This window comes from Struthio camelus, chromosome 15 (assembly GCF_040807025.1).
Source record: "Struthio camelus isolate bStrCam1 chromosome 15, bStrCam1.hap1, whole genome shotgun sequence".
NCBI classification, from domain to species: domain Eukaryota; kingdom Metazoa; phylum Chordata; class Aves; order Struthioniformes; family Struthionidae; genus Struthio; species Struthio camelus.
This window is the reverse complement of record NC_090956.1, coordinates 1666368-1691818: the sequence shown is the minus strand read 5'-3', so window position 1 is coordinate 1691818 and position 25451 is coordinate 1666368. Positions and strand designations below refer to the sequence as shown.

General features: G+C 47.8%; 2 protein-coding genes across 10 annotated transcripts in view; one reads left to right on the top strand and one right to left on the bottom strand.

The window, feature by feature from the left end:
* Position 1: 1 nt before the first annotated feature.
* Positions 2–7901, bottom strand: ZDHHC4 (zinc finger DHHC-type palmitoyltransferase 4). Of its 9 annotated transcripts, none has more exons than XM_068908170.1 (8): positions 7401–7531; positions 6760–6808; positions 6539–6669; positions 4101–4174; positions 2243–2421; positions 1989–2114; positions 1084–1187; positions 2–292 (listed from the first exon to the last, which is right to left on the bottom strand). In XM_068908170.1, exons 3-8 carry the CDS (start codon positions 6659–6661, stop codon positions 8–10), a joined length of 891 nt encoding a protein of 296 aa, XP_068764271.1. In that variant the 5' UTR covers positions 6662–6669; positions 6760–6808; positions 7401–7531; the 3' UTR covers positions 2–7. The 9 variants fall into 9 exon arrangements, with proteins under 9 accessions (XP_068764271.1, XP_068764267.1, XP_068764266.1 ...); XM_068908166.1 differs by having other exon boundaries at positions 1084–1328; positions 7401–7528; XM_068908165.1 differs by having other exon boundaries at positions 1084–1328; positions 6760–6964; positions 7401–7527.
* Positions 7902–9529: 1628 nt separating this feature from the next.
* Positions 9530–25451, top strand: part of GRID2IP (Grid2 interacting protein) — a 63859-nt gene continuing 47937 nt past the window's right edge. The window contains exons 1-3 of the mRNA XM_068908130.1: positions 9530–13980; positions 15393–15985; positions 19331–19485. Coding sequence (XP_068764231.1) covers positions 13935–13980; positions 15393–15985; positions 19331–19485 — 794 coding nt within the window. The 5' untranslated portion in view covers positions 9530–13934. The remainder of the gene's footprint in view (positions 13981–15392; positions 15986–19330; positions 19486–25451) is intronic.

Here is a 25451-nt window from a genome sequence, read left to right as displayed (position 1 = left end):
AATATCTTCATGTTTTCTTCTTTCTTTCCAATACTGTAGGAGATTTAAAGATTTCCTTTAAATTCATCCAGATTCCGTTAGAATAAATATTTTTGTAGATAACTCTTCTGTCCTGAGGCTGCAATGCTAGATGGTGAGAACACCCATATCTTCTCAGTTTATACCATTCGTTAGATGTTTGGTTGGTTAAGGCCAAGTATAGATTGAAAGAGCAGTACGCTCCCAGTACAAGAGTGAGAAGAATAACAAAACCAAGCATGAAGACAATCCTGGGAAAAGTCAAGAAAAGGTGCTGCAAAGAAAGAAAATAATAACAGTTAAAAAGTTGGAGCACTAAATCAGATGGGGACATAAGAGCTGCTGCAACAGATCATTTGAAAGGAGAGTACATACACACTCGTCACTGTGCAGCCCCATCCTCTCTCCAGGTCAGTGATGGTACATTCCTAATTGGATCTTTTAGTAAAGCAAGCAGATTTCCAGAAACTTATTTCCTTACAAAACTTGCAAATATGCAGGGTTATTGTTTACATCCACGTATCTCTGAATGCATATGTTTAATACTGGAGATTTTGCTGCTTATTACCTCACCACCATACTACAGAAAGAGTGAGAGGATCAAAATACAAGTGACTCAAATGCTGCAGTTACTCAAAGCCAACATTTGTTTATATGTGGGAGAAAATATTAAAATATCTAAATTCCATGGCAGTAGGGTCCTGCTTTACTATCTCCACTAGGATATCTCAAGGATTGCAAACAGTTTCACAAATGTTACTGCAGTAGATAGTCACTGGAACGTAAAGTAATTCTTCATGGATCAGATATGCTGAATGAAAGCAGACTGGAGACAAAAATCCAGAGAACAGGAGAGCTGAAGGTAGTGCTTGCAGAAAAATGCCATATTTTTAAAGTATTCTGCTATGACAGTTTTCTAAACTCTATTAACTATATAAGCTGGTTACAAACCACAGTCTGCCCACATTCTGTCCCTGAGAACAACTGGACTTAAAAGAATTCCTGAAAGAAAATGCTCAGATAAGCCTTTTTTTTTGGCTAAGAACTCAGATAGCATATACTTACCTGAATGAGAAAGAGAATCTCAATAGCATGCTCTTGTCCTTGGTCATCAATGTAACTTCCATGCATCATATTTGACAGCAGCACCACTTGGATGAGAAATGCTGCTGTGATGATTGCAATGTTTGCAGCCATAGCAGTCAGCGTAAAGAGGTAAAGGAAGAAATACTTTGTATTGAAGGCACCTATGCAGTTGTTCACCCACACACAGTGGTGATCAAAACGATGCACACAGATATTACATAAACCTGATTGAAAGTGAGTGACAAGACAGTTCAGTTATTTAGCTTTTAAGTAATCAATATGATTTTTACACTGTATAGCTTAGTCTTTCATCCAAGAAAAAGAGAAATATGGTCATGTTTTAGCCTTTTTTTTTTTTATAGTGGTAGCTTTTAAAGCAAATCAGTTCATTTCAATCGCATATCACCAAAAAACCCAAACCATGAACTGATCTGAAGTGCATTTCCTCTTTTACTCACCAACCAAGACAGCAGCTTAGGCATTTGGGTTTCTCTGACGGCACTGCCTAACAAAGCACATGAAAGGTAGAGACTGTACCTCCCTGCTTTGTTTTAAGTGATGATGATAACAGCGAATTTTGCAAGAGAAATACAAAATTCTGAACTCTTGGAGGTGACAACTTTTCATTTAACCATTAGATGTTTAAAGCTTGCCTATTCCTGACCCAAAATGACACCCTCAGAACTAGTAAACTCTGTGACAGAAATTAGAAGAACAAGACCCATGGATGGGCAAAGGGCAGCAGTGATCTGGGACCCTCCTGAAAATGAACCAAACACTGCGGGCATTCAGCTGCATAACAGGTCGGATGTTGTGTGAACTGGAAAGTTAAATTGCAAAAGTATTATTATTGCTGTGCTTGTCCATGAAATTAAGATTCTTACTGCAATGCTTTGATCTGGCTGGTTTCTCCATGTTGCATGTAGGGCACACAATACCTTTCTGAAATAATACAGCATCGTATGCATAAATCTTAGTCAATGATGCATGATTTGATTTCGTTATTATACCTGTGAAAGACACAAAACTGTAATAGTAGTTTCCTCAAAAAAAAAAAATCAAGTAAGTACGTGGTATTTGTAACACTTTTTAGATTCCATTTTCAAACAGCTACAACTCGCAATCAGTGCAAGCTTACCAGGATCGGCCCGAGAGCAGAGAACGAAGAACCCTATATTCACAGCCAGCAGCAGGTAGGGTAGCAGCAGGAGATGGACGGAGAACTCCAGCTCCCAGCAGTAATCAAACACTTCCCACGTGTATTCACCATAAACTGCTGCTTCCAAGGCTATATGCAGGACAACAAACAAACAGCTTCTGTAACAGGAAGGGGACAGTGTGTTTAATACTCGTCATCTAGATCAAGTACATTCAGAGGTAATCAGCAAAGACTTTCCAAATGCAAGGACCTTTTAGGTTTTCAAGCCAGCATGGATTGCCTGTTAATAGTGTTCTCTCCAGCCAACTGCTTCTCCTTCCCTTTTCCCCACATACACTCCTTTAAGTCTCCCAGCTAAATTCACTTCCGTTATTGGTTTGTTCTTTGAATTTTTTTCCATCAGGTAGAGTCAACTGCAAAGTCGCATAATCCGTTGGTGCTGCCAAAACATGCCACAGCAACAGACCATGCAATATTCTACCAGAAGACATTTGCTTTGGGCTGCTCTGACAGCAAAGAAAATCCCAGTAAAAGGTAATATTAAAAAAACAGTAATAATCATTTCAGCAGCCACTAAAAAAAGGAAGAGTGACGGAGGTCAGCAATGGTGAACGCTAGTTTCAACCTGTAAACAGACTACAGCTTCTGCTAGACAAGCTGCATAACTGTTTGGCATGCATCATACTGAACAGCTTCAGCAGCCCTGCAAAGAGGTGCTCCGATAAGCACACGTTAGGAGAGCAATGTTCATTTACCATAGTTCTTTGGATTATACATCAGTTTGGCACCAATATTACCAGTTTTAAAGAACTAGCAATGCGTATTTTAGTACAGCCTGAACTCTGTTACAGAAAAGCTCTCCTCCACTGCTTTCTTACTGCTCTCACGTACACCATTTCTATGTGCAATCCATTAAGATCCCGAGGAGCCTCCTCTCCACTGCAGAATTACATCAAGATATCTTCAGGTGCTGTGCCTCATTGCACTCCTGCATGAGCTGAAAAAAATCTCTTTCTTAATAACATGGTGCAGTTGAAGGGCACGCTTGGAGGATCAAAGTGCTTCCAGCACACAGCATAATCTAGCAACGACAACATTAGCCTCATCAGATAATTGCTCTGTTGCTGACAGCACGTTTGACAGTATAACCACTCTCTCTCGGGCTGTGCTAACTTAACACCAGAGAATCTGCACAGCAGGCAACAAAACAGCAGCAGCGTGCATTCACCAGCTGTAGAGGTTACGCCCCTGAACTGCCATTAGAGTCAGTGCACCTCCTAAGGAAGGGTATTTAAACAGTCCGTGGAGCAGATGCACCAAAGTTAATGCACCAAAGTTTCCAGGACATTAAAAAATTGGCGTCACCTTCATACACCAGGCTGTACACAGGCCGCTAAGCGGCCTCCCCTTGAGCCGCCTGGACATCCTAGCTGCCGGACTACGAGCTCTGAGCACGAGAGAAAGCAGGGATCAGTAGTTCTCTCTAAACTTGCTCTGTGGCTGCCAGGGAGCGTGTTTTAACTCTTTCATGAATACAGTCTCCAGGCAGTGTGACCAACATCCGTTATACTGGAAGCCACTGAGCCACACTATGTTTATTTGTCAAATCTATTCAAATAGCAGGGTACCATCTTCTCATCCATAAGCAAGGAGCAGAAAGAGAACAGCGCAGCAAACCTTAAAGGGAATCTATCATCCCTGAACAAGTACTCCTGACAAGGAGAGAATATCTGAGGATGATATGAAAGCTTTGACCGTAGAAGTGGGAGGACGCCACCAATAATAGTCAGAAATAGTAACAAAAAATAACGTCAAAAGGTTAAAAAAAGTGAAATACCGTGTGTGAAAGAGCCTGTGAAGCACCTTCTGTGTCATTCTTCGAAGCTGTGTGGGGACTACAAATGACAACACCTGAAGCAAATGAAAACACTGTGTTATCTGAATCGCACATCACTTCTTCCTCCCAGTGAAAAATTCAAAGAAAAATACGAGTCCCATAATACCTCAGTTACATATCATTATCCCCTATCACTGGGGAAGCAGCTCATCTTCAGGGGCGTTTGAGCTCCTAAAAATACAGGCAAGCACCTTGCTGGGGTTTTCAAAATGGGAGTGAGGTGCTACTATATTCTGGTAAGCCCAGTAGCCACAAACAAATTTATCTGGGTTAATGTGTGAAAGTTATAAGGAGCTTACCTCAGGTTACAGACTGGGCAACTGGTTAAGCAGGGGATAGAACTGAGCGATTTCTAAACTACAATAAGCTTCATCAGGACATCTGACAGATGTAAGTGGAGATAAGCAAAGGGATAAAGCCTGCCATCCTCCAGGAAAAACACAGCACTTTCTTCTAGTACGAATACTATGCAGTCTGATAGCTCCATGTCTGTCTAATTGCCACTTCAAAACCAGCTAGGCACAATGAAGAAGAAAACTGCCTGTCTTCATTCAGGGAAATTCTTGGTAAAAGTCTGCAACTGTGGAACTGTTTTAACTCTGCTGTTCAGAAGATGACATATCTCTATAGCAACACTGCGCCATCAGTGGTGGAAGAATTAAAGCAGCTGAGCCCGTTTCCAGTAGACACAGAAAGAAAATATGCAGTCAGAGCTTTTCACCTTAGATGTGAAAGACCATGAGGCAAAAAGCACACATAGGTTTGGGAAGATGCTAAATATTTTTCTTTCAAGTGGTAGACCCTATATTGGCGGCTTAAGTTACAGATCCTTTTAAAAAGGGGTTACATACTGCAGTAGGAGGCACATTAGACATGACTAGACAGAAAAGCACGCATTACGGAACCGATGATTCAAATTTAAATTAACTGTATGTGTGTTAATTACTGTCTAGCACTGCATTCAAAAACTGAAACACCCAGTATTCCCCTACATACAATACGGTAATCCCTTGTACTTCAGACATTCCTCACACCAAAGCAAAAGCCTCTTACATATATGATTTGTGCTTGCAATGATTACGGAAGTAAGAGCATATGAATACTGTATAACGAACATAACCATCTTGCTCCAGTGAATCACTGGCAGTGTGGAAAACAGATCAGTGGGATGGAAGCTGACTTGCCTGAGAGCTAGAAACAGCTGCAGTATGTGTAAGTTTATTTTCTATAGCTCACAATAAACACTTTAAAGGACCTAAAATAACACAATCAAACAACTTCAACAAACTTTCAGGCTTATCCACTTCCTTAATTACACTCAGAAATGAATTTAAAATACAGCATATAAAGAAACTATTTAGGTTTGCCTTTAACTATTTCATGCATACAAGTACCGATTATATTTCTCCAGACAGTGACTTTTACATCATAGTAGAATTTTAACAGCTGATAGTTACACATTTTGTACAAGTACCTAGTAAGTAATGTAAAAAAACCCCAAATTTCTCTGCACAGTGATCTCAGTGCCTATAATACAAAATGAAAATATAATACTAGTAACAACAATCAAAGTCTGTTTAGACTCATATAACTAAATATTATTCATAACTTAAATAATTTCCTTTTCTTTTCCCTGCCTAGAATTCTACACGTTTTTTTTCCATTCAGACACAGTCCAATAGACAAAAATATAAGCTGGTGCCTTTTCAATTCATTCCCTCTATTTTTACAACAAAAAGCCAATTCTTAATCTTCTTTTAAAGCTCTTCATCCCCTCTCTTTCTTAAAAAAGAACAGCAGGCAGCATTATTGTAGACTCACATTAAAGAGCTTTTCCTAAAACACGTGCGACCAGTTATAACTCTCTCCCCACTTTTATTCTCATAACGCCTTCCCCCACCATTTTCCTCTTAATGAGAGCAGCAAATACTACAAAATTGCAAATACTTGAGGGCCTTATTATTAACCAATTTCTTAAAGCTCATGTGTTATGCAGTCACTGAACAACATGATTTTAGTATCATGAGAAGTTCTGTCCTTACTATTTTATTGAGGTTACTGTGGGTGGCCAGACTGGTACATCTATAAACAGGATATCCCTTAGCCATTAGACGCCAATGTGTTTTTACTACCTGCTCGGACAGGATTTCAACCGCTGAAAAGAAGCATGTTCCTATTTCTGATCCCAGTTAGCACTTCCCTAAAAGCAGCGGTCAAAATCAGATGGAATACGAAATATAGCACCTCACCATTCCAAACACATATACTAGCATTTTTTTATGTAGGAGAAATATAAGTTGCACTGATTGTAGCACGATGAACCAGGAGACAACACCAGAACAGGAAACAATCATCATTCTGAAAGCTCAGCTCCTTACCTGGGCTGCACCATTGACGCTTCGTGCAAGGAAACTCTGTTTCCTTCCGGAGCAGATGCAGACTAGAACAATAGTAGCGAGAACAAAACACAAATACATCAAGAAGAGAGTCAGAAAGTCCATCCTGAGTCCTGCAAAGCAACAGGAGGAGCTTATTAGTGCCTCTCATTAGTGCTGATTAGTGTCTGCTTATTAGTGCTGCCTTTACCTAGCCTCTTTACCTCAGTGCCTGGGCCTAGATATGCTTCATGCGTATGGTTTACTGCATCACTGAAATACAGGAACGAAGCACCTCGAAGTCCAGGCAATTCATACAAATCCTCTCCGCGAGGCCAAAGCATTTATTTCAGTATGTTATTGATGTATTTGTGCGCAGCCCCAGACCAGGCGCAGCGAGTGTTTTAGAAAGCAAAGGCCAGAAGAGATCTTGGGGGGGGGGGGGGGGGGGGAAACGCGGGAACTTATTAGAAGGGACCTGGCCGGGGAGGGGGGGGGGAAATGGGGACACGAAATCTGGGGGCACCAGGGGGCACCCAGGGCAGGAGGCACCCCCGGGGGGCACCCTGAGGGGCACGGGACCCCCCCCAGGCACCCATGGCAGGCGACATCCGGGGGAAACGCCCCCCCCCCGAGGCCCGCGGCCCTGTGAGGGGACCAGGCCCGAGGGGCACCAGGCAGGAGAGCGGCTCGTCCCCCCAGGGGGGTGACACCGGGAGTGTCCGGGGGGGGGAGGGGGACACGCCGGCACCCCCCGGCTTGGCACAGGGACCCCCGCCCGCCCCTCGGGGCAGGGGCTGCCCCCGTCGCCGCCCCCCCCCCCCGGTCGCCGTCGCCCCCCGGAGCGCCGCAGGGAGACGCTCACCGCCGACCCCTCCTCCCCAGGCTGGCTAATTGAGCGCCGACGAACGGAGGCAACCATCCTCCTGCTCGGGGATCGCCTAGGAAGGCGTTGCCTAGGAACCGGGAGCCACCCGGAAGTGGCGGCGGCCCTGTCGGCGCCGCGGGCCTGGCCGCGCCTGGTGCGGCGGGACGGGCCTGTCCCCCCCCCCCTACCTCCCCCCCCCCGCCTCACTCCGCCCCGCTCCGCCCCTCGGAGCCGGCGGCGAGCCGCTGGGACGGGGCCGAGCCGGGGGAGGCGGCAGAGATCCCCGGGGGAGCGGGATGCGCCTCGCGGTGGCCGCCCCTGAGGTGATTGGGCGCCTGGCCGCCCTGGTCCCTCGCAGACAGCTTGAATCTGACGCTCCGGTTTATACCTCGTTCTGGAGGGCCGTGAGAGTAGCTTGGAGGTGAAACCGGGACAGAAGGTGACCGCGGCAGTCCCGGCCCCGCTGACCTCTTCCGTAGCGCACACAAAGCAGTGATCCCTTCCTTTGAGATGCGGGTTGCGGACAGTCAAGTTTTAGCTCCAATCCCTTAGGGACCCGCTGGAGGAAAGGCAGCTTTCAGGCTGCTGCAGCGGCAAGTCCTTGTCCTTGGGAGAAGAGAGGTACCGCAAGGGAATGGAGGAAACCAGCTAAGGGGGGGAACCACCCCAGGGATTGGAGCCTGCTGCACACTGTTTTGCCTAAGAAATCTAAAAACATCAGTCTTAAAAGACAGTGGCCTCTCTTTTGAAAGCTCACGGTTCAGCCCTCCCAGTTGGTCAGCACTCAGGTGAGTCGTGCCAAGACAGCCTGGGCAGCTCTGTGGAGGGAATGGGCTCTTTAAGACACAAAGGGAATTAGTTAACAGTCTGATGAGTGTGAGATATAGGTACCACAAGACAAAACCACTAGAGAGCGTCTCTAAATTGAGCTAGGAATCAGCCATCAGCTCCTGAAGCAGATGAAGCTATTGCAAACAGCAGTAGAGCTATTCATTACAGGCCTTTTTCCTTCCCCCACAGCAGAAAAGGAAGATGAAAGCAACAGAAGTAAAAGTTGATGTCAGATCATGTTGCTAAATCCCAAAGTTGTGTCTAGAATTGTTATGGTCCAGGGCAGCTCATTATAATGTGAGCTGAAGGAAATAAATATGCAAGTCCCCTGTTTTCAGTGAATCCCATGAAGTAGTTGTGACTGTGATCTAGAAGGTAGCAATCGCCCAAGAAGGCTCTATATAACGCTACAATCTGCCATGTTCTGTTCCGTGTAGCTTTTAGGACATTGCAAAAAATTCCTCAGATTCATTGCGTCTGGTGAAATCTCTTGAGGAAGGTCTTAGCTTGTGCAGGAGCTCTGGATGTTTTATTCCCTGGCAATGAGAAGCCTGCTGTAGAACCAGCATGTCCTATATGCTGTAAAAAAGTAGGGGTGAATGTGTTCCAGTACCTGCCGGCAGAGCATCTAGAACTAGGCTGGAATGGATTAAAGCTTTAAGAGATGAAAGTCCTCTGCCGGGGCCCTTCGTGGTGACTGCTAACTGAAACCGTTCCCATACCTCCAGCACATTCTGTACTCCTCCAGAACACTCTTAGGTCAGCCTGCTGATGAATGGCCTATTAGGTTACTCTACCTGGATAGAATTTGCCATAGAAACTCAGCCAGCTACTGCCATCAGGTAACTGATCCAAAAGCTTTGAAGCTGTTGTGATGATTTTGTCAGCTAATAGTCTTGGTCCCAGTCTGCTGCTGGCTAGATCTCGGGCAAGACAGGTAAGCCTTACAAGGAATGCTTTTACACCGAGAGTAAAATAATTTGCTTGGTCAGGAAGAATGGCTATGAGGTTACTTTCAGGAAAGGGAGCTTATTTTCCCTGGTATGTTATTGACCAACAACGCACCAAGCTAGAACTGGGAGAGGGAGAAATGCAGCCTAAGTACTCACAGGGGCACAGCTATCCTACAGTCTAGCCCAAGGGCAAGTCTATAGTCCTGCTGTAGAGCCCGAGGCACTTTGCTCCTGGCAGAGAACATTGTGAAGAAGCCTTTTTTTCCTCCTACTGATAGCAAGCAAAATTTTTATTCTGTTCCAAGTACAGGTATAGATTTGTTTGTGACATTAGATGTAACTTTGCAAGTTTGGCAATGTGTCAAGGGGCCCTTGGTTGGGACACTGGCATTACTGTAAATGTGGGTGCAAAACTGTGTAGTTTATTTGTCTGCAGAGTGCCCCATGGAGTTTTTAAATGCATTCTCGGGGCATAGAGACAGAGCTGGCTGCAATAACAGAAATAACTGCAGTGAGTGCCACAGAGCCACTAAGCAGGGCACTGACACAGGCAGTGCAGCTGAGCTTTGCTCAAAGTGGCCTTCTAGACTGTGCTCAAGGACAAAGCAGCCAGTAAATGCTTTAATAGTAGGTTAACTCTGACAAGAGATGAAGCTCATTCAATCTAAATGCTGCAAAAATCAGTTAAAAGTTTTGTCAGATCCAGAAGTCTAGAAGCAGGTCTACAAGGACAACAGTCTTTTTATTATCCGTAGATTTAGCCTGGAATTCCATAATTAATTTCTTGCAAGGACTAGAATTCACGGTCAATGTTTTAAAGTATTTAGTCACTTTAAAATAGTGGGAAATGAAGCAATTACTCGCTTAGAACTGAGTATCCATCACAGCTTTTCTCTTTGTGTTTGGGCAGTTTAATAGCTAAGCAGATTCCTTGACATTTTTGTAGGAGCGTGCGTTTCTGCGTCAACACGGGAGGGCAGTGCATGCACCACCGAACACCAGCCAATGCATTTCAGCTGGTAAAGAAGAGTTGTGCTGGTTCAGAACCTGTGCAAACAGAGTTATTACAGCCTGAAGCTTGGGCAGTTACAGTGCATGCTGGCCTTGTGTTGGCACTTGGAAGGTATCTGAGCAGGGCAGCACTGCTGCTTTTATCATTTACTCAGGACCTGTCACTAGGTGCTTGTACCTCCCAGGCCTAACAGAGGCAGTGACAAATTATCATGGTTTCCTAGTTCTTCTCTGATCAGGAAATTCTTCCTAGGCTAATGAGGCACGCTGGTAACATACTGATCGCGGCACACCAGCAGCAGGAGCACGTCTGCGCTGCACATTTGAGTTTCACCTTGGGTGACTTTATTGCCCACAAAATGAGGAAGTGGAGCCAACTGTACTGCAGGGATCCTCACACGCTTCTGCCAGCACGCTTCACTTCTGCACTGGCCTTCCCCTTGCTATGACGAGCTTTACTCCTCCCTCCACTGCCACCAACTTTCACCAAGTCTGCCAATGAACTGTGATGCTATTCTGTAGCCTTAGCTTCTGATCCAGTCCTAAGCCACTTTATTACACTGCAGAGGAGTCGCATCTCTGACTTGCAGCCCAGTTCAGGATTATAGCAAGCCGTTTCATACTGGTTTGGGCCTCTAGTTCTGCCATGACATCTTAGTCCTGCAGCATCAGTTCTTCTCCAGAGCAAACACAATCTGTTCTGATGACAGACCACAAATTGAGTTTGGCGGTGGGAGCGCATGCTGAATTAGGCAGAGACTGAGAATGCTTTTTGACTTCAGATTCCCGCGTGTTTGTGGTAACACAAATCACATATCCATTTCTTCTGGCTTCACCTCTGGGAATGTGGCAACCTGCACAAGAGTACGAGCATCAGAGGAAACCGGGGATTGGAAAGGGGGAATAACAAGAGAAAAGGCTATTTAGACAGTGGTGCTCTTCTGATACAGAGGAATGTCTCTGTGAACAACCATGAAAACAGAACAAAACAAAGAAACCTCAAAATCCGTGTAGGAAAATCAGCCATGTATAAAACCCAGCCTGGAAATCAGACCCTAGAGTAGAGATGGCTGAGGACTGTCACAAACATCACAAATAGCAGGCACGTGCATCACAATAGTTTGTTAAAAATAACACCCCTGAAAACTCCCAGAAATCAACATTTGGATGGAATGAGACATTCCCCTTGGGCTCACTGAGGACACTGTGTTATGCACATCTGGTTTCTACAAAAGAAGAGCCCCCTACAAGAGTAGAAACAGATGACATGAAGCCATGCCTAGTCTCTGGCAAAACAGCACCCTGGCCTGGGCACTCGTGTACCTTTACTGAGCAGGGCGTGAGGACCAGAGCTGAGAGCACCGAAGGAGGAAGGGTTTCCAAGTCTATTGTAGCAGTGACACGTTTACGAATAGTAAGGGCATTAGTGAGAGGAAGAACCTCTACAGCATCGTGTTCACCTTCTAGTTTGGTAGACAGTCCCCTACAGCTCCCTTTCTCAAGGCATTAATCAAGCCCATGTCAAATGTCCCTAGTCAGAGATTCCTGTGGAGACTGGTTCAAATCCAGCCCAACACTGCTGACAGCGCAGCACCCATTGGTACATTAAAGGGAAGACAGGATTGCTGTGTGGTTCATAATGGGATGTAATATCCCCCCCGCAGACTACCTCTTCTGCTGGTACTGCAGCAGGACATATAATACTCTAAAACCTCTTAGCTCGCTAAGCTCTGGGATCCCTAAGTGCTGAGGAAGCAAAGCAGAAAATCAGCAATAGCAGCTTAACATGGAGCGTGTGCCTGTGTGGTGGTCTGTGCCCTGTGAGGCGCTCTCAGCTAGTCCGTGCTACGAGAACGGCCCTCGGTTTCCACAGCATGAAGAGTGAGTGTTACTGGAGAGAGCAGTTTTGATGAGCTGCAAGAAAGTTAGTCTAGACCCTAAAATCTCTTCAGCATATTTCATGTTGTTTGGCAGACATACACTGCCAAAGTCTCCAGTTTTCTACCCAAATCACCTGGTGACAGAGCCAAATAAGTCTGAGCATGCCCAGCCTACCGCTCGGGAGCTATGGTGGAGCATCACCTTTCTGCTGCTTTGCTAAGCCACTGTCTATTCAGTTTGGCTGTGTGGCAATGGATTTCCCCACGTGAACTCTAATCTGTTTTACCTCCTTTCAGGTCTTAATTCCACTCAGATCTGCAGTCTCAGGTCAGCACTAGACTCAGCCAGTACCAACACGGTAATTGGTCTGTCCACAGTTCTCCTTGCAACGAAAATAAAGTTAATTAGAATGGAAAAAAAGGAATGAAAGACCTATCTTCATGCCTGCCATTAATTCACAGTGCCTGGAAGGGAGCAACTCTTGAGTAAGAAGACTGGGAGGTCATTATAATGCCTGCCTTGTGTGACGAGGGGAGGAAACAACCCCCTGCCCGGAGCGACAGATTCCACCTGTGTTTTACTGTTCTGCCCACTCCTGCGGGTCTGTGACATTGAGTGCATGGGCTGTTCTACCCACTGAGCGCCTCTGGAAGGCCGCACCGAGGACGCTGAAGCTAGGAAGCTGCCTTGAGGAGACGGGAGCTGCGTGGGTAGGTGATACGCTCTTCCAAGGGTGATGGAGGAAAACAAAGACAGCTTCGAGCCCTTAGCGAGACAAACCTGCTCCTGGTGAGACCCCCTGCTAGGCTCACTCGAAAGGCTGCAACTTTCTGTAAGTGTTTTACCTGCTCGCAAACCAGTAGGAACAAGAGATGGAAATGGATTATTACAGCTCTCCGCAGCAAGGGTCAGCGCTGCCTGCTCTGCCCCGGTGCTGCTCTGCCTGGGTTTGTTGCGGTGTTCAGCCCGGAGCGGCAGCTCTCCCTTTGTGGCTCTCTCTGTGCTTAGCATTCAGAGCTTCTGCTCAGCAGCCCTAGAGATATTCTGATCCTCGTGCTCTGAGGGATTTCGTCTCGTTATTGCCAAACTTGCCTCTGTGCTTCAACCTCAACGTTTTCCTCCCTGTCCTTGACATTTTTACTTGTTGATGTGCTCCAGCAATTTTGTTTTCTCTTTAAATAGTAACAATACCTGACTTTTATGTAGCATTTTTATCAGCACTGCTATACAAAAAAGGACAATATTTTTATGTTTATGGTGTCAGTTACAGCATATTGTTTGGTTCTTTTAATATTTTCTTATTAAGATGACCCTTCCAGTGCCCTTTACAATATAGTATTGGGTAGCTGTTTGCAACAACAGACCAGACTAGTTATTAATACAATTTTCTGTAGTAATGCTGTGTTCTCTGCCTGCCCTCAAGATTCTTCTCTCAGAGCAAGCTGTTCCATATTATCTTTAGGAATGTTTCTTTCGTCTCTTTGGACTATAATAGGATATTAAACAGTGTTTTCATCTCTGCTGAATGTTGGACAATGCAGGGAAGACTCCCAAGTCCCAAAGGAACAGAAGAAACAGTCCTCTCTTGGTCATTCGGATCCGAGTATAGAGAGTCAAGTCATCCTGACAGTGATAAGAGGAAGATATGAAATGATATCTTTGCCTTTATGTAGCCCTGAATTTCCTAATTTACTCTCGTAAGCTGTGTGAGCACAGCAAAGGCAGAAAGCAGCCACTTTGGGGTAAATAAGCCGGGAGATGCCTTTACGCTGCAGCTCTCTGTGCCTCTGAGTGACTGGTGCAGACAGAGGGTGAACTCGAAACATTGGGAAAAACTGAGACAAGAAGAATTTACATGGGCTTGAGGTATCCTCTTCCCACCGATTTCCTGTATCATTTAGGTATGTAGCTGTCCTTAAGTTCTTTGCAAATCTCTCAATTTCCAGCAGAGCATAGCCGCCTTCTGCGTCCCCAAACCAGGGGAAGCAGAGGTTGGAGAGCTCCCCTCCTGCTAGGTAGGAGGGCTTGAAACTAGTTTTCTTGTTGGGTCCTCTCTCCTGGGAATTACTGGTTTGTCTCAGGACAGGATTGCCATTGAGACTTGTTTGCAGCTGGGTGCCTGGTGCTTTTTAGAAACATCTTGTTTTTCGTACTTTGAGAGACTTTTTGGTCTGAACAGCACAAAAGTAAAGATGCATTCCTGAGGATATTTCGTCAGTGATTATGAGTCCTCGCAGTTTCCATAAGATGATTGAACCAGATAAAACAGTCTTTTTTCATTTTTGTAAATGCTTACTGTGTGTGTTAAGTAACACAAATGAAATAAATGTGGCAATAAAAAGCATCTTCACAGACAGCAAAGATCAAATGAAGTGAAAATCTGCATGCAGATTCATTCAGTGTCAATGGACAATGAATGCATGTGCTTACACATCCTGAGAGTCCAACACAGCTTTGAAAGAGCATCCAAGAGCGTTGCTTTTCTGTACTGCAAGTAAGCCTTGAAGATCAGATGGTCCGATTTCACGTTAGGCATGGACATCTTCTGTAGATAATAATGGCTGATGTGCCCGATTTCTCCTTGAACGTAGTTCTCCCACTGAATCCGTGCAGGCAAGTTCTAACTCTTCAAAGTAACCACAAACAAGTCCTTTTGAAAAATCCCTGCCTTAAAAAATCATACTTTAGGATACTGTAACCAGGTTAATGCTACACACAGGACACTTCAGTTTTGCTTGGTCCTGGGTGGACAAAAAGAAATATTCCCAGGAGGGTTGAGAGGATCTGGCAAATTCTAATTAAAATGTTTTTGTAGTTTGTGACCACAGAAATGCTGAGTACTGAGATGAGCTGGTTAAAATAAGGCTGTCTCAAATCATTGGATGAGCCATTTATTAACATGACATGCCAGAAATACGAAATAATCATTCTTCTAGACAGGTAAATGTAAGCAAGTGACTAAACTCATTTCCATGGGAAAGGTGGATTATGTATGTATAACTAACAGGTGAAACAAGGGCTCACCTCATGTTCTGGATGCCAGCTTAAACACTGGCCTTTTCATTAGGTTCAGCTTGCTTCCTCATTGCTAATTGCACTGGCACTGTCAGCAGCCCAACAGTATAAGAATAAAAGCCATTTTTAGGGAAACAAAACAACAACAGAAGAATCCCCTTTTGGAGCATTTCTTCTCCAAAGAGGCAAGGACAGAGCATGGACTAGAGCCTGGAGGAATCCATAGTGTTTACAGGGCTTAACATTATTAATAAAGGAAAGTACACCACAGTTCCTTTTCTCCCCGCTTCTTTTCCAGCTGCAACCATGCCGACAACCAACCAGGGCTGGCCCGAGGCGTTTGGGTTCAAGATAGGTGGAAACGGTCCTTGCTACATCCTTTCTGTAGAAGAGGGCAGCAGTGCTCACGTGGCCGGTCTCCGGCCAGGGGACCAGGTCCTGGAGATAGAGGGCCAGCCCGTCTCCTCTCTGAGCTGCGAGGCACTCCTCAGCCTGGCAAGGCAGTGCAGCAACGTGCCCCCAAGCATCGGTGTGGTCTCCCGTGTGCAGCAGGTGGACATCAAACCTGGCCCCCAGGGATGCTTTGGCTTCGCCCTGGCAAGCAGCAGTGGTGGCCCCCTGCAAGTGGAAAGTGTCATCCCAGACTCACCTGCTGCTGCGTGTGGGATCAAGGCAGGGGATTATGTGCTAGAAATCAACGGGATCCCAGTGAAGCTCTATGGAGCAGCAGCTACCATGATCCAGTCCTGCCAAGGGAGGTCTCTGAGGCTGGGACTGCTGAGGCTCGGGCGGCTGCAGAGATGGACCAGCAGCAGCATGCGGGAATTTGTCCAGAGCGCTGAAGCCATCCACCAGGAGAGGAAACAGAAAGCGCAAGAATTCAGCAAGAAGGTAAGGTCAGGCAGGCTGTCAGGGTGCTGAGCACCTGGCTGCTCTGGGCTGAGGCAAACGCATGTGTGCTCTGTGAGCCATGGCTGGCCAGAGAATTAGCAGCATCCCAGAGAGGCAGAATAACACGTGTATGTGTCTGCTCTTCGCCTTAGCACTGAGGGCATCGAGCTGCATGGAACGCGGACACTTTCAGTTTGGAGATTTCAAGCCCCTGGAATTTAATTCGAGCTTAAGGCTTGTTCTCCGTGCAAAAAAAACAATGGCTAGATCTTCAGCAGGCATAAATCGGCAAAGCTGTAGTTCGGTACCGAGTGTTTTGCTGATTCCCATCCGCTTATGTCAGTCTGGCCAGCGTGCTCGGATGGTCAGAGGACTGTGGGTGCCGATTTGGGGCTTTAGTGTCTGACAGAGGAGCCCTAATAATTACCTGTATTTCAATAATCGCTAGGAGAATATATAAATGTTGCAAAGAGCTTTGAGATTCTCTGGGTGATGATCCCAAGTACTTATTACTTTTTGCACAATGAAAGCATAACTTTTGTCAAAAGGAAATCCATAAGGGCACATCTCTTACTCCCGAGTATCTGATATTCATTTAAAGTTTTAGCATGTCATCCTGTAGACATTTTAGGTCTTATTTTGTTGCAAAGGGAAGGATATCAATGTGATTACATCTTCGTTGTGTTCCTGAAGGCTGCCTAGTGGGTAGTTTACCAAACACATTGCCTCTTGCTAATTATAAATTTGATCATGGTTGTTTTTTTAATCTTTCTAATTTCCATTTCAAAGTAGCCTTTTAGAATACTGTTATGAAAATAACAAGGCTTTCTTTTTTTTTTTTGGTCCTGAGCTAATAAAAGAAAAAGACATTCATAAAGAGATTCACAGGTATCAGCCGAATCCCCTCAGTCGCCTTTTAAATTAAAGATTCACAAATATGCATTGAGGTTTGGAGTCATAAGGTAGAGTATTGCATGTGAAACAGATACCCGCTGATTACCGGAGATTAACAACTGCTGGAAAGGTTGCTCCATGCTGCCTCAGTCTAGTGAAGTCACATTAAACCATGTAAATGTTTTCTGGGTGATCATGGGAGAGCACTTTTAAGCAAGCAAGCAGATAATTTTGCAAAGTCCTTTTTCGTGTGAGTCTCAACACGATTCCCCTGGAATTGGTTCCAGGCTGGCCCCTGCAAACATGGTCACTATACCCGTGTAATGCTGCTAGCTCCTGCAGCAGTACTTCTGCCATGTCCCTTTCCTCTGAACAAACACATCGGCGATGGGCTGTGGCGCCCCGGAGAATCTGAGCATAAATGAGTTTGCAGAGCGCTGCATGCTGCTGGCTTTCAGGCGCTGGAGTGCAGCTTGGCTGGCAAACAGCTCTCTAGGGGAAGTTAATGGCTCAGATGTTTAAGTAGCTTCATTTTTTATACCATGCAGAAAATAACAAAACCCAGCAGGGTGCCTTACCCCCTGTTTTGCCTGGAAGCTCTGCTCTCACTGGTGCTTCTGGTGGAAGAGCCAGAGAGAACGATCCAGGTGCCAACGTAGGGTCTGGGAAACTGCTCTACGCACACCCAGGTACTCCTGTCCTGGCCCTGGTGTAAGGCCGGAAGGTCTAAGGGTGCTTATAATTCACATTTCTTAAGTCATTTGCAAGCTGGAGATATGGAACCTTTTCCCACACTTGTTCATTCGACAAAGTCCCTGTTTTAATAGGGCTCATTTGGCAGACAGACCCATGGCGGAATTAGTAACATTAATAAAAGCAGCAGGGCCAGGATTTGAGCTGTGCTATGCAAGTTGAGCATTATAGCAGCCTGCGGGCATTGCCAGAAAGTGATAAAGATGCTCGTGGTTTCAGTTCCAGGTCAACATCTCCTGTTTTACCCCTACACTCAGAAATACGCTAAAGAGTTATATTGATCAGCAGTGGTAACACCACCACAGTTCCTACTGTGCCAAACCCTTCAGTCTTGGCTCAGGCAAAAATTTAACAGAAGGGGCCTGGGATTTGGTGCACCAAAAAATGCCGAGTTCTTTTTCAGTACTGTGCTGGATGTTGAGACGAAAAAGCACATGCATCTGTCCATGGGGGAACTGCTGCCTTTACTGCCCCAGATTTGATAACCTTGAAAGGTCTGCTGCTTCGTGGAAATCTCAGCGGTGTTCACGTGGTGGCTCTCGCAAATCGACAAGTACCTGGTGGTTTGTGATGTAGGTTAAAGTGTCTGTGATAACTGTCTTTGGAGAGCTTCAAAGTAGAACAAGCACCAGGAGGCAGTGACTCTTTCCCTTTCTTATGTAAAAGGCCTCTCTCATCCAGCTCATCTGCACTGTTTTTATGGTGAGATACAAATACAGCGCCACACATAGGGAAAGGGTAAGCGACTGCTCTCACTAGCTGTTCCCACCTGCGCTTGCAAAGCTGGAGGGAAACAGTTAAAGCCACTATCAGCACAAAACTATTACCTAACAGGAAAATACAACACAGATACAGGGACTGCAGGCTTGTGACAAAGAGAGTTTTCTGCATCCTTCTTATTTGCCATACCTGGTGAGGATCAAGTAGGCTCTGAGCAAAGCATCACCGACAGTGTCCTGCACTGCTGCACAACGGAGCAACAAAGCAAGGAACAGCCACCATCACCACTGTCCCCTGTCAAGCTTTCTCCCAAGCACTGGGTCAGGAGGAGACTAATGAGGATCCCATGGGTTGGGTGCAGGATAATTGGTTAGATACTAGTTAGCTAATTAGCCTGCCCATTATGGCTATCTCAAGTGGAGTGGACATGGCAGTGGCTGGCAACTAATGAGCTGGCAAGGCCCTTTCCCACTGTCCATGCTCGCACACATGTTCCCTCTCCGTATTTCTCTGCAGCCATCCAAGAGTTAACAGCAAGAAAGTGTCACTTGGCAGGATCATAGTGTCATTAGAGGCTTAAATATCTCTAAAAAGCTGTTGTGATGTCCTCTGTTGGGTAGATTCCAAACTGATCTGCTGGGTCCAAGCCCAGCAGTGCATCCCCTTGCAGCCCGTGCAGGGGACCAATTGTGAAGCAGCAGAGTTCTGGGTTTTGCTGTGACACCAATGTTTTCAGTGTGATAATTATAACATGCAGAACAGCAGTAGCTGTAATGTGCATGAGGCCCCAGTAATGCTTAGTGATCGGTTGATAACAGCAGTTGCACTTTCCTCACTACGTTGATTCCTTTCTTTTTGGTTGACCGAGTGTTAAAAATAGACAAGATGTGTTTTCTGTACAGTTTTTACCTGTATGTTTAATTTCTCTGGTGCTTAACGTGTGTTCCCTCTTCTTTTCTTGCTCCTGTCCTTCTGCAGGTGGATGATATCCTTGGTGATCAGCCAGAGGTAAAGGAGAAGGTTTTTGCCATCCTGAAGCAGTATGCAGCAGAGAGGAAGGTAGACTACTTGGCTTATGCCCTCTGCATGGTTCTCACCCAAGAGTCCCACCAGCTTCTTATTGACAATATCAGGTACAGAGTGTCAGTAACCTTCATGTTGCCATGCTGGTAATTAAAACATGGGCGTCAGCCTGCTGGCAATGAGCGTATGGTGGCTGAACAGCTCAGGCTTTGGTTGCAAAGTTTCCTCTACAAAGCTGCCATTGCTTACTCTTGTGAGCAGCTTCCCTAGGGAAGTGTAGGAGGTGCAGAGTGGTTCCCAGGTCAGGGCACCTCCTTTTCCCAGTGGGATTGCAGCTGCAACCGAGAAAAGATCGTCTTCACTAGAGGGAAACAGTTGCAGCCGAGATTGCTCGCTGCTCAGGTCAGGGACCCAGCAGTGCTGGACATCTACCTTCTGAAGGGGAGTAGCCGAGCTCTGAGCTTGATGGAGTGTCAGCCCCAGCTGTTCCTGGACCATCGTACCCCTGCAGCCTGCATGGCTACTTTGCCATATTTTGCTGAGATCAGGAGACCTTGAGTACTATCCCACGTGTGGCAGCCTGTGGTCCTGGCATACAGACCACTGAATCTAGTGTGAGATGTAGCTGCAGATGGGAAGGAGACCCCCTTGTCTGCCCAGTGGCCAGTAGTCTACACCACTCCTCCAGCACACATGGAGGCACAAAATCGCCTGCTGCCCCCATCCCTGCAGTGCTGTGATGGTCACCAGGCTGATTGGTTCATTGCATCTACTGACAACACGGGACTTGGCTCCTTTTTTTTTCAAAGGAAAACTAAATTAGTTGCAGAAAGGCTGGCAATTGATTCAAGAACTAGGCCAGAAAATAAATCAAGCTCCACAGTTAGAAAACTGAAGATTAGGGTTGAGCTGAGGGTTGCCAGCAGGCTTTGGGGATCTCTCTCAGGACCGTGGGGGTACCTTCCCCCAGGGCCAAATGTTGGGCTGAGCTACACCCATCTGCTGTGTCCCAGAGATGGGATCTGGCCAGGTCTGTGTGTCACACATTCATGGATGCTCTGAGACTGTCCTATCAGGGACTGGTAATTTTGCTAATTGAAGTAGCTATATGTTCATGATACATTTTCAGTGGGGGCAGAAGGGCAGGATGCCGTGGAGGTCATTCCTGTGCCTGCGTTTCCCAGTCCGGTTGGGCAATTTCCCTGCGTGACTGCATGTGGAAGGCAAAGCAGACTGTCTGTCTTCCCAGCAGCGGTGCGGAAAACGGGGCATGAGAACAAGCGCTGCTCGGTCCTGCTCAGAAACCCCATTTGAACCCGTGATGTTCCTCTAATCCTCATAATTCCCAGCACTGGAGCAATATCCTGCCTGATCTGTGCCCAGAGGTGCTGTTGCCCAGGCAGAAAGGGCAGGGATATCTGTGCTCCAGAGCACGGTGCAGAGATGCTGGAGTTGGCAATGCATGGGTTAGCTGGTTCCTGGCAACCATAAGTAGCAGCACGGTGCTCAGCATGGGCTAATTCATCCCGTTGCCTGGCAGGATAAATGGCTCCATCTAGACTTCTAGTAACCCAGCTTGCTCATTTAAAGTTAGCATGAGCTATCCCTACAACAGACAGGCAGGGAAATTTCGCCTGCCAGGCAGGGAAATCTGTCCTGCCACCTTGGAGGGTGATGGCCGAACTCCCTCGCCTTGGATCACTCGTCTGCTGGCAGCCTTGGAAAGGGCCTGGCCTTTCCTGGTGACCGTCAGGCATGAGTCCCTGTGGGAGCTGTGTGACACTTGTGCTCCATCCAGCCCTGGCCTGGTGTGTGCCGTCCTGGCGGATGCCGCCTGTCTCAGGGATGTACTGGCCAGGAGCACTGCAAAGGGCCACCCGTTCTATCAGGGTAATTTACCCTCCTGAAAGAGGGGAGAAAATCACTGTTGTTAGGGGAGGAAAAGAGGAAGTGCAGTCACTGGCTCCTGTGATGTTTGTAGGGGATGCAGCTTCCCTGCTCCCTGTGCATGGGCTGCTGGTCAGGAAAGGAGGGCTGAGCACTCACAGACTTTCTTTTGATGGACTCCCTGACTCAATTAGCAGGAAGTGGAGCATTCAGTGGTTTCCCTCAGGCATTGCTCCTGCTTTCCCTCTGCACAGCTAAAAATGCCTCATGAGGGTGCAAGGAAAGTCCAGGGCTAGAAATGGTTAAGGCCAGCATCCCCTACTCAGGCGAGCAAAGAAACATCTTGGCTTTAAATGCATATCCACCCTGGCATCTTGGGTTGGCTGGGCTGCGTTTGCCCTGCTCAGTGCTGTCCTGCTTGCTGGCCTGCGTGCACCAATGCTGAGGGCAGAGAGCGCGGTGGGCACATGGAGGTGGCAGAATGCGTGTCTGTCGGGACAGCGTGTGTGCATACCGGCGGTGGCGTTGGTGCCGCTGCAGCGGCAGGGCATGCCTGAGCACGTGCGCGGGCCTGGCTCGCACTGTGCGCACGTGTTGCTCTCCCCACTGGCAAGCAGCTGCCCTCAGCTCACAGCATTTTCTCCCTCTGGATCTGGCACTTTAGCACAGCTTGAATCCTCACATCAAGAGGAGGAAGGAAAATTTCTGTCTTTGAAGTTCTTTCCCTCCAAGAGTGGCAGAGAGACTGGTCTGAACTGTTGCTCCAAACGCAGCCTGCCAAACATCAGCCATGGGGGAATGAGGGGGTTCGCAGCATTGCAGCCGTGTGCGTATGGTTCAGAAATATCCTATCTCGTCTGTGGGTGAGAGCTGGAAGCCAAATTCTTATCTGGATTTGGCTCTCTTGCAGTGATTGGATACATAGCCTTGTCTCATGTAAATCCTCTTTGCACTGCTAGGATGGTGCAAGGTGGAGTTTTAAGTGAGGACAGGGCTTGGAGTCCTTGATGAATTTGTCCTGGTGTCGGTCTAGCATCTCTGCTGCCCTTGGTGGAGCTGTCCTGCCGAGGCAAGACCTGGGCAGGCTTGCCATCTGCACAGCAGGTCTGCCTGCTCTTTTTGCAGGGAGCAGAGTGGGTCTGCACAGTGAGACGCTGTCTGTGCACAAGGCACGTGATGGGGATTACGGTCAGGCAGAGACGATGGCCATTAGGGAATCAGGTCTCCATCTGGCCCCACTCCGGGCCTGGCTTTCCAATTCCTACTTTAATCAGTAGAATTGCAAGATATTACAGTTACCATAACAACATCCTCTGTGCCAGGGTCTCAGCCGTGCTTGCAGAGATCCTGGCGGTGGGGAGGACGTTGGGAGTGGGTGGCCCAGGGATGGCCCTTGCCTCGCAGCATCCCCCCGCACTCCTCGCAGCGGCTCTGCTGTGGCGGGCCATGCGTGGGCTGCCTGGAGCTCCTTTTGGACTGCCGTCTGTGGGTAAGGCCTGGCCAGGAGACAGGCGCAGACATGGCGCTCGAGCTTGCTTGACCCCCGTGGTCTGCAGCACCGGCTGTGCCTGGACCACGTGCTGCCCCACGCAGCTGGTACATCGGGAGGGCAACTGCCACAGTGCTGGCAGCATAGACTATTGGACACGTGCCTTTACACCTCGCAGGAGCGCGGATGCTCCCACCTGTGCTCAGAAAGCCTCAGCCAGGGTGGCCTGGGGAACTCGTCCTTGCCAAGCCAGCTCTCATCTCTGCTTGGCAGTGCCAAACCGCTGCCATGGGCCTGGGCACATGCAGCCCCACCAGCTCTGTCTGCCGTGTGTTTATCCATCCTCCCCGAGGGCGCAGCCCCGCTATCGCAGTGGCGCGGGAGGAACTTTCCGGAGTGGGAGGTGGCAGGGAAGTGGTCGTTTTTTGGCACCAATAGTGTAGCTACCAGCATTGCAGGTGGGGACACTGCGTGCCGATGAGATGCCATCTCTTGGAGCGCAGGCAGTGGGAAACGTTGCTGGTGCCCCAGGGTGTGACCGAGCCCATGGGCTGAGCCGTGACCCCGGTCCTGTTCCTGTCCCCCACCGGAGTTGTTGTTTGGCCTCTCTTCTCTGCCACTCCAGCAGGAGCAGTCCTGCCCGGCTGCCAAATGCGGGTGCAAAGGGGAGACTGGGCGTGCAAACCCTGTGGCAGGAGCATTTGGGGCAGAGCCAGGGCAGGGACAGCTGGTGCTGAGCGGGACCATCACACAAAACTCAAAACTAGTCTCAATTAAGAAAAACAAACAAACAAACAAACAGAAAAGATCTTTCCCTAATAAGGTGGACAGAAATGTCTTAGAGAACGCCATTATCTTTATCCCTGTGAAATTATATGGGATTTTTTCCGCAGAGGGGATTTAAATAAGCTTCTAAAATTTCATGTGCTTATTCCATCTGGACCTAACACCCTTTGCAGGGGCGCAGCAGGTTTTCCTCGTGGGAGGTCTCCTTCCGGAAGACCCCCGGTAAGCGGGGAGCGGAGGAGAGTAGTGGCCAGCCCCAACGCTCCCGGAGCTGCCGGCTGCCTTCCCCAGGAGTGCCGAGATGTCGCCCGCTCATCAGCACCCGAGTCCCAGAACAACAAAGCTGTCAGGCCAGCTTCCAATTATCGCTCTTCTGATTCGGAAAATAACTGGTTAAAAACCCTCATGATCATCCCCATGCCCCAGTGTGAAAGGTTAACATCGGGGCTGGGGTAAGACGCTCAGTAAATCAGGCAGCTAATCTTAGTTTAATGGAAATGAAGTATTTAGCTTAGGGAAGAGATTTACCATCTAATCTTAATGAAATGAATTCAAGAAAAAAAAGTTACTTTAGAAACCAGGTTTCCTAGCTGAGGATGTGTTTGTGGGAAGTATAAGCAGCTCTGTGTTTGCTGCTTGTGCATAATACGAGCCGTTTATCCTGGAGTTTGTCACTGAACAGGTTTGCTACTGAGCAAGAGCTTTTAGTGCTTTTAATAACTCACTGAAAGATGATGAGGCTACAATGCGCTCTAGGTTTATGGGATGCTGTGAATTCATTTGAGTTATTTCCACATGGCTTGAGATAGATTGTTTGGTTTTCTGCATTTTTTGTTGAGAAGGGGTCTAAATCCAGAGATGGGACCCAAACAGTCTCATACTTGGGCTTCAGAGACCACAGATGACCTGGGGATTTGGGTTTGAGCGTCTGGCATAGCCCCTGGGATTCCCAGAGGCAAGGGGTCACCAGGGAGGCCTGTGAGGACCCTGCTTTTCCCAGCTCGTACACTGGTGCAAGCGGCAGCCCGCTCGCCCCTGGGGCAGTCCTGCGCCGGTGAGGGCCGTGGCCGCTCGCGGAGGCTCAGATATTCCCTAGTTCCTAGCTAGTGCCTAGGGGCTGCCGGGCTCCTGTGCCAGCACACGGCTGCTGCTCGCGCGCGCCAGACTGTCGTAAGGAAAGCTGTCCCGTGCCGCCGCTTCTTCAAGTCTGCGAGGACTGCAAGGCAAGACATGGAAAAGATAAAACAATCATTCCCTTTTAATTGCTTTCTCAGCAATAATAGCTGTGTAGGGAGGCCACCCTCCATGGCAGAGGGGCCGTGGCTGGGGCGCGGGGACAGCCAGGGTGCCCATGACGGACAGGCTCTCCAGAGCAGTAGGTTTCAGCCCTGCCCGCCGTGCCCTCAATTTAGCACCTCTGCTTTCTGGGTCTGACGTTCCCTCTTCCCTCACGCTGTCCTCCCAGGTCCTGCCCCATTCCCCTGCTTTCACGCGCACCGCCCTGGCTCGGCTCCAGCCTCCCTCGTCAGTCCCGCACGCTCCCAAGGCGTCCGCAGGTGCCGGTAGCAGCTGGAGCCCTTCCTGAACCTGCCCTGCGCCGAGGCTCTCCGTGCCCCTCTTCTGAGAGGAGGGTGGTGCTGCACAAGCCATGGCACCACGAGGGAGGCAGTGGTTTCGCTCGTGACTCACAGTCACCCCGTCGTGCCTGCCTGGGGCTTTTGCAGAGGCGTGCTTGGTGGCATTTGTGTCCCCAGCCTTGAATGTGACTTGGACAAGCTGAGCTAATTTGAGCTAATTCAGCAAACGTCCTTTGGAAGGGACGTCCTTTGGCTCACGTTCCTGAGATTTGTCACGTGCTGACGGGTATTTCGTTGACTGTGGGACATAGAGGTAGTGGTTTTAATCCAGGGGGAA

Excerpts from the sequence above, each read along its gene's own strand:
- ZDHHC4 (XM_009666638.2), bottom strand. The coding sequence starts at position 6,661 with ATGGACTTTCTGACTCTCTTCTTGATGTATTTGTGTTTTGTTCTCGCT. Across the intron at positions 2,422-4,100 it reads CACAGGCTCTTTCACACACG|AAGCTGTTTGTTTGTTGTCC; the intron begins GTATTTCACTTT and ends TTCCTGTTACAG. Across the intron at positions 1,329-1,988 it reads AGCCAGATCAAAGCATTGCA|GTTTATGTAATATCTGTGTG; the intron begins GTAAGAATCTTA and ends ACTTTCAATCAG.